The 14776-nt window shown below is 41.0% G+C and overlaps 1 protein-coding gene across 1 annotated transcript; it reads left to right on the top strand.

Moving 5' to 3' along the window:
- The first annotated feature begins 4478 nt into the window (after positions 1–4478).
- LOC137274174 (uncharacterized) lies at positions 4479–14491 on the top strand. Its single transcript, XM_067807211.1, has 7 exons — positions 4479–4766; positions 9838–9955; positions 10082–10129; positions 10549–10739; positions 11521–11661; positions 12452–12603; positions 13324–14491. The coding sequence occupies exons 1-7, from the start codon at positions 4722–4724 to the stop codon at positions 13601–13603; spliced, it is 975 nt and encodes a 324-aa protein (XP_067663312.1). The 5' UTR covers positions 4479–4721; the 3' UTR covers positions 13604–14491.
- Positions 14492–14776: the final 285 nt, after the last annotated feature.

The following is a 14776-nucleotide window of genomic DNA, read 5'->3' as shown; positions in this document are numbered from 1 at the left end:
CCTTCGCGGGACTTCCAACGCAATATTACGGCTCACGTGTTTGTTTTAGACCAATCACATTAGACGAGATATTACGTCATGTTACGTTCTCTTTTTCTTTCGAGGAATCTACTTTCACGATATAAAATCAACATAAAACGAGGCAGCCAAACTCGCCCAAATCCTTGAATGCCATTTGAAAGTGAAACACACATGGAGGAGAGCTTTATGGATGTCAACTTCTTTATCATAATGAAGAACTCAACGTTTCGGAGTATAACCTGACTCCTTCATATGACGAATGAAAGGCATGAGTCAGAGAGCATGTATATGTATTTGTGAAAACAATGTAAGTAATATAAGACAACAAAGATGCAGACTAAACATTCGAAGCCAACAGCTGACTGGCGTTCTATGTGATTGGCTAGGGACATAGGACAGCGCCCACGGTGCTGGATCTCTTGAACACGATCGGTTTGACGGCCACGTTAATGATATTGACAATTAATAAGTACTGACACAACATCAATACATAGTTTAGCGTGATGACTTGACATAGGATTGATAATTTTACTAACAGCAACATGATATGGAGCTTGAAACAGCATGAAACGATCTTATGGTAGATTTCTGATCAAAAGATATGTCAAAACGCCGAATTCCATGAAAACCAGCTTACCAGATATGTACCTGCCAAACTCATTACAGGATACTTACGCTGATTACGAGTGCATTGTCATAAACCATGAATACACAGATGGGAAATACTCGTCGGAACAAATTCCACCTTTGTGATGACATGACCTACAGTTATCCAACAGTAGCCACGTCAACAAGAACAACCACATGCGGATGCTTCATCGGGTATAGCAACGCAAGCAGGGAACACCTGATGCGGACATTGCCTATCGCGCTGTCGCCTGTATGTGGTTTGGGTCTTCTTAATGTATTTGATAAAATTATCATAAAACAGTTGGCCGCATGTTGTCTTTTTATTTTCAACGATATTTTCACCATTTCTTTGAAGCTTAGTACTTCTGCTGTTTTACCGCGATATGATAATAATCACGTTTGCACCCGATAATCCAGTGTTTGATATCATGATATCATAAGCACCGATCCACGCAAATGTGGTACCATGACACGATGCCATCTAAGCTTTTTCAAGCTAGATTTCGAACTGGGTATTCTATAACAGTTAATATTTAAAACCTGCAATCACTAATCCAGCGATTGATTATGTTTCATAAAGCTTTCGGTCATCTTTTATGCAGGTTATTTGATCAACAACAACATATTAAAGACAAACTACTGACTATAATTCGTCTCCTAAGGCAACAGCTGTCGGAATCCCGTGGAGTTAGTGAGTTGGGATTTAAGCGGCTTTTTTTGCAATGTTCCAGCAATATCATGGCTTGGGGCTAGAGAAATTGGCTTCACACACTGTACCCATGCTGAGAATCGAATTCGGGCCAAGTGTCGGGGTGACGAGAGAACGCTTTAACCACTAGGCTACCCCGACGCATCCGGAATACCATGGCAGCCTAATGTGGGTAAGATCGCTTACTTATTGTAAAAGGCGATTAGATGGCTCACTCTCCCGGTAGGTATTTGAATCCCAAACGGACTTAACCCCTCAAACCCGTTAAACTTTGTACCTTTTTCAGTGTAACAAAACAGCATTTGACACCACAGTCCAAAATAATGTAACACGTTGAAAAGACACGCGCATGTATTACATTAGCTTCAAACGTTAAAACATTACATTATTACTCTGACGTAAATAGCGTGTAGGACAATGATTGTGCAGGTACTGATTTCCACAAGCATTTCACCAAAGAGTAAAAGACTCAAGTGTCTAATGCCTTTTTTAAAACGCTATGACGAATATGACCATGGCGAATAAACAATATTTACTTCACGTCCTCCAAAGTTTCAGAAGGACATTTAATATTATGAAGCATTTATGAAAGTATATTTAAGTGGAAGTATGTTTCCAGAAGACATCAACTCTGTGACATTGTGTGCCATATCTTTACGCTCGGTTATCATACTTCTATCTTACTATGTGCCACCCCTTTTCATACACTCGATATATCTGTACTTGCTGTCTGTTGCTTTCTTTCAGTAATAAACTGAATTTTACAATCGAATGGCACGCACGCACACACATACATGCAAGGAATATAGTGTAGTTATTATATTATTAATGGTGTGGGCGAATCCACGAAAGACGACGATGTTTTCAGAGCTGACCTTTGAAAGGTAATGGTAATGTTTTTCAAAAATGTTCCACGCAACGCAAACTCTATTTCTTTAAAAAATCATTGGGATTTGTGTGACTACTTGCGGACATACTGATGCAAGATTGAATGGTGCGGATTTGGCGAACTGTGGAACTAAATTCGTCCATAAGAGGGCCATTTTACTTATTCTGGTTATTAACCTTTGTGGTCCGGAATCGACCTCCAGGGTAAACATGATTGGTGCTAGTGAAACCACAGAGCTCATGGCTAGTCCATAAGTCTCGTTTCCAATATCAATGGCACCCAAGTTCATGGTAAGGTATTAGTGCGATCAATTCATATAACAAGTTCATCTCAGTCCGTTCAATGTGACCTCATCAACGTGGGCGGAGAATAACGGTGTCTGACATGGCACAATGAAGGTCCTGCGTCAAGTGATGTAGAGCCTGCTGTTGGATGTACATACGAATCTTCATTCTTTGACACTCCCTACAGACAGGGCTGTTTTAATTGTCCTGTTTCTTTCAAAGAAAATAAACGGATAACATAAAGAAGAGGTGCTGGGTCACTTGGCGCGGTCGTTTCCAAGCACCGTCTCCGTCCAATCATCGGCATGCGCGCGTAAATGGCGCTGGTCTCTGTTAAAAGAATCAAACCGAATTATGAATCTCATTAATTAATTCAGACAATGACCTACTTTTCAGCCACTCCGGACTTTCTCGTATTAAAGTGAAAAGAGACACAACAAACAACTATGCTCACACGAAATTACAGTTTCCTTTTTCCTAACCAAATGTTTTACACAAATGAATTTTAATTTTAAACTTTAGAAAAATCGTATTTATATATTTTATGGCGAGGTTTAGGCAGTATGACGTCACACACTGCCCCTGTTTGATGAGGTCACGTGACTCACAAGTCATCTGACTCATTGGTTACACCTGTTATGTGTTCTTTGCCCTTATTACGTGTATTTTTTGTAACGTACAATGTGATTTTATAATATCAAGGCCGTACAAAACATTTCATGCGGCCGAGCTTCGTTTTGATATGTCCACGATTTCCAGATTTTCATTTGTCAGAGCACGTTGTATGACGTATGCAAGAATTAGGAGTGTAATCTCGCATTATACAAGTGATTAGATTAGTGATTATGAAATAATATTGACTAATATTTATATATCCAGTTGAAAGAGTAGGCCTCAAAATTCTGGACTGGTTATTGTACAGAGTTGCGCAATAGCACGGAACCCAGTCAGCAGAAAACGATACCGTTGTGTAACCAATGTTTTGACTTGCACATAGCGGCAACATTTTGAATCTACGTACTTCTTGTAACTATTTTATAACTTACTACGACAACCACAATTCTTAAAGCTCCTAACCCAAATATACACCTTTACTTTTAGAAGTGAAATCGGAAGGAAACCCAATCAATTCTTGAGATCTAAACTAAAACTCAACTGTAAACCTACCTAACCCACCACCCCCTTCGCGAGGACACACACCATCTCTGTCTCGTCTTGAGTGAAATATTAAATGACTGTGTTCACATGTGCAAGTGTTGCTGTGCTGTTGCACACACGGGTGTGTCTGTGTTTCCTGTGCAAGGCTTCAGTACCGTGTGATAACGGGGATGTATTGACCGAGGCGGGAATTGGTTCTCACCCAGACACCAACAACTGCCGTGGTTATAATTTCATGTCAGTGTCTAACTGACGTCATAACAACAGTGTAAACTCATTGATTCTTAGTGAAACATCCTTCTCATTGGTCTGAGATGATAAACCCTATCTCGTTAAACGTTATAGGTGACATATGTTGCGACATATCACACACTGTGTTCTCTCAGTGCGTAACTCTTTGAACAAACGTAAGCAGTTAATTGCTCTTCAACAGCGAAAGGCCAAAAGGTCCTCAGACATTTCACAGGTGTCCGCAACGTATACGCAATAAAATATCCAACTAGCATTAGTATCTGTTATCATTTAGTTACCAAACATTCTAGAATCCTAAGAAGTACGTGGTTCCTCTCATTAGAGAGGCAGATAATACAAGACCACCATAACTTCATCACAAGTAATGTGCCACGGTAGATAATCTTTAGCTATCATGTTATATTACGCGTGACGTACATCGGGAAATGTTTACGAACACTCCACATGTGCTGGCCCTGAAATTATCAAACACTCAGGATTTACCAATAAACAAATCCCATCGCAATTACGCAATACCATGGGAAGGAACAAAAACACAACATTACATGGGAGCGATGGCGCGTTACACTGCGGAAACTGCTCGCTGTCCAGGGAAGTGCTTCAGCTGCCAGCAGCCTCTCCCCAGAAACATACAGCGTGTACTCGCGCGTGCGTCTGACCTCTGACCCCGGCTACTACACCAGCTATCCCACGGCTCGTGTATAAAAGCAAGGGTTTACCCAACAGTATCAACGAAAAACAATCTAGTCTGGAGCGCTCACATCCTTGTGATCCCAAAATGATACTAGGTGTTCTCGCTGTGTGGGGAATATTCCTGTTCCAAGTAAGTAATCTTTATTAATTCTTATATCCAAGAATATAGTTATGCGACCCCAGATTCTCTGTCGGGGACTTTGTTGTAACAAGGTTTATATTGCATGGTCTTGGTGCTACTTGCAATATCGGGGCATGGTAATTTTTAACGGACAATTTGCGTTTAATACAGTTGAACTACGGTTATATTTGGACAAGAAATAAACAATTGGAAATTAATTACGTGATGTGAAGTGTTCCCGTAATTTGGATTTGTCCCTGTAAACAAATCTTATATATTTAGGCATCGCAGTTGAATATACATTGATTATAGACTAGGCTTTGTAACGTGACAGTAGTAAGACGACTACAGCTTTAGTACATGTAGAGGATACGAAACCATCTTCCGTCTAGTACCATATGTATTAAACGAATATATTTAATGCCTAAATCGTTTACGAGTTTAATAGAAAATGGCATTTCACGGAAGCGTGTTTTGGATTCTGTTTATTACTCTCCAACATAAATCTGTTGAAACTGCCTACAGTGTGATCACTGAGCTCTCAGCGAGTCAAGAAAGGTCTGATACCATTGTGACAGAGGTGTTAGCATTGTGACGTTATAACTGTGAACCATCATGACGTCATATGTCTAGCGGTGTGACACTAGTGAAATACTTCCGGAAAATATTACGTAGAGGATATTATATGAGTGCCCATGTCATACTATGTTTACGACACGAGTGCCTGAATGTTGGTATTTCCCGATCGAATGCGAGGCGATATACCGATATTTAGGCATGAGGGTCTTAAACATAGCGTGATATGGACACGAATATAATGTTTCATGTATTACTCAAGCCGTCAAATTGAGGAAAATAAACCCAGATCTACTACCCGCCGTCGACGCATGTAGAATACGTCATAACAGTAACGTGACCTCATGGCATTGTCCATGACGTCACCATGACAAAGTGGTATCTGACCTGGGGCATCTTATGAAAAATATAAATATGCTATAAACTGCAGTTTTTTTCCACTAGCGAGTAATAATCATTACTTATCCCCTGATATCTGCAATGAAGACAATTGTGACGTCATCATTATACTAGCTTCACAACCCAATGACATCACTATCACACTGCCTCTCTAGGGTGTGTTGCTCCGGTTTAAAAACTGACAGCCTAAAATCTCACTTTCGTCTCTTTAGATATCATTCGCTACAAACGACACGTGTTTGAGATTTAAAATTAGGTTCAGTTTATGGTCTTACTGACATTTTCATACTTCATACTGCAAGAGCATTGCATTTTGCTTAATTATATTTGCAGTTGTATAAACACAAATTTGCTGTACAATGTACACCCTTACTACCAAGTTAAAGCGACCTTTGTAGTAATATAAATGTTTCTGTCTAAGAAGTTTCTGGCAAGCAGTCCTTCCTCCGATAATCTCTGCCCTTTCGTAGCTGGTGGTGCTCATCTATCTAGACAACGGCAACATTGGGGGACCTTCAGATAACATATTTATCGCTACGCAGAAATTACTGACACTGAAAACAATAGGTATTTCGCCAGCTAACGAAAAGGCGTGTGAAGTTGTTTGAAAAGAAGTGCTCGGTGAATATTGATGCTGTACCTATACCTCACTACGTGGGCGATAATATCCATTCTTTAGATCTTAATACACTTTGCGAACACGCACCTCTCAAGGGAAATCTCTGGTCACAAACTCTGACGTTTATCTGGTAGAATGGTAACTGCTTCTGTCTAAGTGTAAGATCGGTATTGACGTATGGGGGCAAGTATGTCCCCCGGGATGGAGCGTCCAAGTGGATGAGTCAGTGTTATCTGACGGCGGATACACACAGAGCACCCTATAGCACATCCAATCTTCTGTCCTGCGTCACCTCACCAAGTACTGGTTTCCCCATGTTCTCTAGAATGACCCTGACTAGCTGACTCTCGTTAGACATCACTGGCACCACCATGTATTGTTTCATCATTTCTATGTCATTTGCTCAAATCTCTTTCTCTCTCTCTCTCTCTCTCTCTCTCTCTCTCTCTCTCTCTCTGTGTGTGTGTGTGTGTAAGACACACCATATATGTGTGTCTGTCTCTCTGTCTCGCGGACTCTCTCTCCCTCTTTATCTCACTCTATCTCTCTCTGTCATACCATACGAGTGTAAGGTGGTCTCGTAATCTTATGACATCAGCAGGAGGTTCTCGTGCCAATTCGATACGAAAACAAAGGAACATGGGCAAAGACGTGATGAGAGAAACGATGAATTAACGGGTGATGAAGGTTACACATAATGTGACAGCAAGATAAGGACAACACAGACACACAATGTGTACATTTCTGAGAGAATGCTCTACTCCCTTGAAAGTTCCTGAAAGTCGTGAAAAAAACTCATTAATATGTGTGCCTCACTTCATTTATAACCATCTTTACACTTGTGAACGGGGTATAAGTATTCGACGTGGAGTGCTACGTGCCTTGGGCAGGCCAGGGACCAATGATTGCCCCTGCCTCGTACGTTTGCCAGTGTCATGTGCCCGTGGTTTGCAATACCTTGTGGTAAAGACATTTGGCTTTTACTAACATACCTAGAATATTGTTAAAAGCGGCGCTAGGCCAGAATCATTCACCACTGTGCATTGTTCACTCACTCGTTGTTCTAGTCTGTTTCATGTGTGGTAAATTAATTCACATTCTACATTCCCGTGATGGTGGGAGGCACGTAACCTATGTCTGCTAATGGAACAAATTTGTTAGCATCTGCACAAATGGTGATCACCATAATAGTGAAAAACACACTATTTCTATATTTAGAACAGGAAAAGACCCCCCGTAACTGGATAATATTTGCAGCCAGGTGGACTCGTGGTCTCGTGGTCTCGTGGTCTCCCGGACTCGGACTAGGAGTCTCATATTTCCTTTATCTTTTATGGGAGATCATACGTTTCTAAATGATATGACTCTATTTCTGTGACTAAATATCCGTATGTGGTTCTTGAAAGACATTTAGAAGTCGGTATTCTAATATACGACAAAATGTTATGGATGTTGTTAATCACTTGTAACAACACCATACCAGTGTTTGTATATTTTAATTCCCTTCTCATCTGCTATGTTTTAATTGTATATACATGCATAAAATCACCACTCTGGCTTCATGTACATTACTAGTATATATATATATCCTGTTTAATTGTTAGTTAGCATCCACCTGACGAGGGGCAAGGAATAGACCAGAAGCGTTGTGAAAACAATAAAGAAGAAGTTGACATCCAGAACACTTTGTCGCATATTAAATATCCGTATGTCGCGGCTTCTTCAATGCCTGCTAGTGGTGCATCAGCTAGACAGCTGCAGTAGTTGCCAATAAGTGAGTCATCATTAGTGAAATTTCCATAGACTTAGTTGTCAATTAACTGTTGCAAGAATAATTTTCATAAACTGAGTCAAAGTAATTTTATTTTGATATTTCAAAACATATTGGAAATTATGTTCGGGTACGGGTACATAATTATCATTCATCTTTCCACTGATTCCAGATTATGTGATATGAATTCCCACTGGTAGATAAGTATTGAAAGCAATTCGCACGGGACTAAATTTATGAAAAGTAATTTTGCAAGAACTGATCAACATGAAATTTCACTAATGACTCATTTATGGTCAACTGCAGTAACATGGTCAGTTGGTCAAAGCCGAGTTTTGCCTGAGGTCTCTCACAGTTGTGTCATTCATTCTGGTTTCAATGATTCACTTTTGTCACATACATTCCAAAACAAGATTGCAACGGATCTTATCAGCGTGACATCCATACAACGGACATCTTGTAGTTAAATTAAAGATTCTCAACAAACACCGCTCCTGTATTTGACAATATCTGGACCGGAAACCTGGCCAGCCAACCGGAAGTTGCAGTGGGACAAGACGGTAGTTGACCTACATGAAGTCCTTGTGATCAAAGGTTTTCTCTCGTCCTGAGTGGCTCATCTCACGAGAACGTTACTCAGTAGCAAGTCAGGATGTGGGGCATGGTGTCTCAAGTAGCCTCTGACTGATTCATGTACATGTTTCATGGCCAAACGAGAACAGTACGCACACACATTTAGTCCATGGCACCCATGAAGATCCGGAGTAGACTAGTAACTAATCCTTACTAACGGGATCAGGTGGTCAGGCTCGCTGACTTGGTTGACACAGGTCATCGGTTCCCATATGCGCATATTGATGCTCATGCTATTGATCACTGGATTGTCTGGCCCAAACTCGATTATTTACAGACCGCCGCCATGTAGGTGGAATATTGCCGAGTGCGGCGTAAAACCCCAAACTCACCCACTCAAGTATCAGAGGCAGTGTTGTAATACAAATACTCCTGCTACGAGATTTATATAATATTTTTTCCTCCTATGAACACCCGAATGATTTCGCAAGAATTAAAAGAAATGTGCTATACAGTGCTTTTAAGAAACAAAGCTTTTTTCTGTAAAATATGATCATTTCAGAGACTAGCTGTTAGTCTAACCAGACCCAGCAACGTCAAGTTATTCACAATCTAAAACTGTCACGTACATATAGATCAATATTCCTATCGACATTTACGTAGGGTTTAAAGCAAAATCAACACGTGGAAATATACTATAGAGATGCTTGACCTAAAGGTTTATTTAACGTTTAGGAGCATTGTGCTAGGGTATAAACATTTGCCTGTGTCTTTCACAATTGATTCATCAAACAAGATCCAACATTGAGCAGCTATAGCAAGGGAGGCACATCACCGCCCCCGCAGATTGTTTTGTATCTCCAACATCGGAGAGGTCTTGGCATTGGTGAATGTCGTGTTATTGGATTATTTCCCAGCAGTCACTTCTGCGGACAGCCAGCTCCAACATGTGTCTCTAGGGTGCACTGTTAGAGAACAATGTCCCTCGGATCGCACGCACCACATCTTCACCGTGTCGATTGTTGTTTTATGCGTTTGAAGGGTGTCACTGGCCCAGCTGAAAAGCGAAACTAGCGAAGGTGTTTTAAAGTTGCTTGATGTCTGCAGTGACTTGATAATGATGCTCTGTTTGACATGTTCAGGGGACGCTGCAAATGAACTACCATCAGGCTATGCGGCTTTCCAGGGTCTCCAACATCACAGAACTGTTTCGAACAGTCGACATGAAGGTGAATGGGCGCAGAGTCGAACTGGAGGAAGGTATGGTTCGTATTTAAGATAATATTAAATATCTAATGGAATTAAAAACTGTTCTATAAATTCATCAGTCGCATATAACTAATATCTGACTCTTTTTAAAAATATGTTATGTTATTCTTTTTTCAGTTTTGCCAAATATAGGAACTTCGGATGGCCGGGTGTACGTATCTGCCGGTATGTTTTATTTGTTTGTTTTATGTCGTACCCAGAAAATATACAGCCATATGATGGCGTCTGTGAAAATCGAGTTTGGAAAAAAACAGTGCAGTGATTTATATCGTGAATGTCGATGTACGCAATGCTAGGATACGATGAGATGGATCAGCTAAGTCAGCGAGTCATATCAGCCGACAAGCATGGGTTGGAGACGGATTCTATAAACCGGATCTCCTCGGGTCCGTAGTAGTCGGGAATCTATTAAACAACAGTCGATCAGGAATCAGGCCAAAAAAACAAACTGCATCAAAGTTTCCATGCTTGTGTTTGTACGTATGTCTGGGGGTATACAGGAAAAGTTCAATCAGTGATTGATTCCGATTCACAGAAAACCTCGCAAATGTCCCCCACGTTCTACGAGTTATGTGTTGTTCCAGGTGCAGCCGAGTTTGCCTTTCCTGACGAATGTTCTCCACGTCTCATGACGGTGGATATCCCCAGGGACCCGACCCACGATGTCAACGTGATGACATGGCCTACGTGTACACGTGTTAAACGCTGTGGAGGTTGTTGTGCAAACAACATGCTGCATTGTGTGCCCAGTGTTATCAGGCCAAAACGAATCACGGTCAGTGTGTACCGGTTTGAGAACGCGTATGTCCCACCCTTCCATCAATCCATGAGTCTACCCATCCATCCGTCCTGATACCTGTCCATCCATCCAGTTCAACAGTTACATGTTCTCATTGCAGACACACAACGATGATACAAAACTTCTGTTTCATGCAGCTGCGCATGTTACGTGGAACCTTTAAGACTAGTCAAACCCCAAATGCGACATTAGTTAGTGAATTTAGTTTTACGCCGCTTTTAGCAATGTTCCAACACTATCACGGCGGACGACACCAGAGATGGGCTTCACGCATAGAGCCCATGTTTGGAATTGAAGCCTTAGGCGTGACGAGCGCTTTAACCTCCAGTACTACCCCACCACATCAATAGAATTGAGTGTAACGTTGACCAGTCATCCTCCTGTTTCGGATGCTCGGTGATTTCCAAATTAAAACGCAAAGATTAAGTCAGAGACTAAATCAAAAAAGGCAATAAATGTTTAGCGTCAAGGGTATGTCATTTGTATTGACACATACTTCTTAGAAAATAACAAGACCAAGCATTACAATGTTTGATTATGAGTCAAAAGGGGTACATCAAGAAACAATTTTTACGCGATTGACCCTGTGATCCACGCGATGGGACCTCTCAGGAACTGGGAAAGCGCACTTTTCAAATAACAAGGCTTCTAGACTAGGTTCCTGTCACCCTCTTGATAACACATGGGCATCCTAACACGAAACATGAGACCCCAACACCACCATACATTTTACTAACGCTTCACGTGATGGTTCCAGGTGCTGAAGACTCTGCTGTTCGACTCCAACCAGCCCGATCTTCTCATGGAATGGGACGGCACACAAGAAGTTACAATTGATGAACATCTGGAATGTGACGTAACATGCCGGTTGACCGCCGACGACTGTAACAAGAGACAGGTACTGCACTCTTCCCTTGTACTGCAATAGACTTTCACAGTGAGTTTAGTAATATCATAGCTAACCACACTGTACACATGTGAGGAATCGAACCCGGGACTTCTGCGCGATAAGCGAACACCTTAACAACTAGTCTACCCCATCGCCCTCATACACAGAAGCAAAAAGTTTTTACAGTGGAAGCTTTCTAAACCGGCACACACTGGAACTGGATAAATAATCCGTCTTAGACAATTTGCCGGATTATAGAGCTGATGATAAATGTTTTACTATAAACTGATTAAACAATCTATCCGCTGTCTGTGCGTGTTAAACATAAGATAATTCAGAATAAGCCTTGCGCAACAAGCATCTCATGTCTGCTTATAGAATCTGGTGGGTATTTAGACTTTCTAACTTTGTACTACTTTGTAACATCCTGACTTACACAAATTCTTTTTTTGACCAATTCTAGTACATTTAGAAAGATGATCTGTGTGTGTGTGTGTGCGTGTGCGTGTGTGCGTGCGTGTGTACATACGTATGTATATTACGCTACCAAATTACATTCTTTGAAAATGTAGTAACTAAACACTTGTTGTTCACTGTATTAAATATTGAAATAAACTGCGATTCTACTTTCGTAACAAAATCTTTAGAACGTTTACAATATGCATTAGGTTGTTATTTATCACCTAATCTGTAGGTGTTTCAACCTAAATACAACGAAGTATTAACCATTGTACTTGTAAACGAACTCAAAATGATTCACATATTCATGCAGTTCAGTTAAAGTATATTTTTATGGCAGCGGTTCGACTCTTTCGAATGCTCATGCACCTGTAGACGCCATCGTAGCTGCTACCCCTACCAACGATGGGACATAGAGACGTGTGAGTGTGTGTGCATTGAACCGGAAAGGGAGTGTGAGGCGGGCCTAACCTACAGCCCACAAACATGCAGGTGAGGATTTACTGTATTCATCTCATACATGCAACAAAGAGTTAACCTGTAGACGACGTATGCGTGCAAGAGGGTTCAGCCTGTAGACAACGTATACATGCAACATGAAGTTAACCTAAAGACTAAGTATACATGGCGTTAACCCGTAGAGGACCTATACATGCAACATGAGGTTAACCTGTTGATTGTGTATACATGCAGCATGGGATTAACCTGTAGACTGCGTGTACATGTAACATGCGGTTCACCTGAAGACTACGTATACATGGCGTTAACCTGTAGACGACCTTTACACGCAACATGGGGTTAACCTGTAGACTACGTATACATGCAACATGAGGTTAACCTGTAGCTACATATATGTGGAACAGAGGGTTAATCTGTAGACTGTGTATACATGCAACCTGAGGATAACCTGTAGACCGCGTGTACAAACAACAGAGGGTTATTCTGTAGACTACGTGTACATGAAACAGGGGTTAATCTATAGACATCGTACACATATATGCATCTTAAAGATAGGTTTGATGTGCCTACGAATGCTTGTGATGTATTGAGCGGCGATGAATCGCTATAAGGTAGGCCTGGGCGGTGAGGAATGACTAGCGGTGGTGTGGGATGTTAAGGAATTGATGGCGGCAGGAATTATCAGGAATGACCAGTGGAAGGTGTGGATGTTGCTGCTGTGCAATAGCGTATTAAAAATCTTTATCATTGCAGCTGCATCATTAACAGATTCCAGCAATACTCTAACCTTGAAACGGATGATGACAGTTCGGAAAATGAAAACCCCGTTAACATGACTCTGTTGGCGAACGCCACATCATCAGCACCAACGACAACAACAACAACAACAACGACAACAACAACTACTACTACGATGGCTCCGACGACGGTCGATCCTTGTGCTACTCAGTATTGTCCGCCAGGATTCCTACGTAACTCCAACGGGAACGGCGGATGTGTCTGCACACCAAACTTTAATTTCGGCAGAAAATAATCTCCGACCTAGATGGTGACACACCTGTTTTTTCTTACTTTCAATAGAGGGGAAAACGAAGGGTATTGTACCATCAAATGGATTAACCAAACGGCCCTAAAATCTATTGACAACCATTGACAATATGTCGCTATGACGTATTTTTGCGTGGGGTGTTTTGTAGTTCCATTGTCGTATGTTGTTAAGCGTTCCAGAGACGAATTAAGCCACAATGATAACTCAAAAAAGCTCTGCCTGTCAAAAAGAGGCACCAATAATACATGTCTGATACTTGCGAGCCTTAATATTAGAACGCCCAAACTGAATTATACCTCTTTGCAATGACAGGCTCCACGCTCGAAATATCAAAATATAAGATTTCACGTTCCTTCAGAAATCAATGGATGTCATAAGCAGACAGGGCCAACCAACTCTGGCTGTTCTAAACTAAGGGAAAAATATCGAGAAGTAAATACCGAAGGTCACAATGTAACCCGTGATTCTGTACCAACACACATACAAAAACGTATTATGTAAACGGAACACGAACATTTTAGTATCATGTTTTATTCAAAATTCAAAGGCAGCTGGAAATCTTCATATTTTTTCTGAGTACAATGTGTATTAGAGCCTGATTGTATCAGGCGTTCTTGGTTATCAAGAGCGGATTTCAGAGGTTATTTAAGACCATGAAACGTCATATGGTGCTGACAAATTGGTGACAAGTTTTCCTGAAACGCACATATTATTTCGTTTATGTAACCTTGTTTACGTTTGACAAGACTGTTGTGGCATTGTTACTATACATTAAATTATCGTGTATTTTATATTCGAGTTATTTTCTTGTGTGTATGTAATGGTGTTTTGTGCATGGATAAATATGCAATACCATTAAAACATGAATCAACCTCCTGTTTGTGTTCATCTCACGTAAAGGTAGTTTCGTGGAAGCTTCTATGTACACAAAATGTTGGTAGAACGTTCAGCAGCGGGCGAACATTTTGCCCATGTGCATCAATGTTAATGCGGATGGTTCTCGGTGTCAAGGAACTTTACTGTGGTAGAAGTGATGTGTCGATGAGCATTATTGTGGTGGGTATGCGGTGTCCTAGAGTATTATTGTCCTAGGTGCGGGGTTTCGAAAAGCATAGTTGTGATAGGTTTCGGTGTCGAAAACCATAATCATGGTAGATG

The sequence above is a fragment of the Haliotis asinina genome, chromosome 2 (genome assembly GCF_037392515.1).
Source record: "Haliotis asinina isolate JCU_RB_2024 chromosome 2, JCU_Hal_asi_v2, whole genome shotgun sequence".
In the NCBI taxonomy this organism is placed as follows: domain Eukaryota; kingdom Metazoa; phylum Mollusca; class Gastropoda; order Lepetellida; family Haliotidae; genus Haliotis; species Haliotis asinina.
This window is presented reverse-complemented; position numbering and strand designations above follow the sequence as displayed.

Coding starts and splice junctions, on each gene's coding strand:
- LOC137274174 (XM_067807211.1), top strand. CDS start 4,722: ATGATACTAGGTGTTCTCGCTGTGTGGGGAATATTCCTGTTCCAA. Junction 4,767..9,837: donor GGGGAATATTCCTGTTCCAA/GTAAGTAATCTT, acceptor TGACATGTTCAG/GGGACGCTGCAAATGAACTA. Junction 9,956..10,081: donor CAGAGTCGAACTGGAGGAAG/GTATGGTTCGTA, acceptor TTCTTTTTTCAG/TTTTGCCAAATATAGGAACT.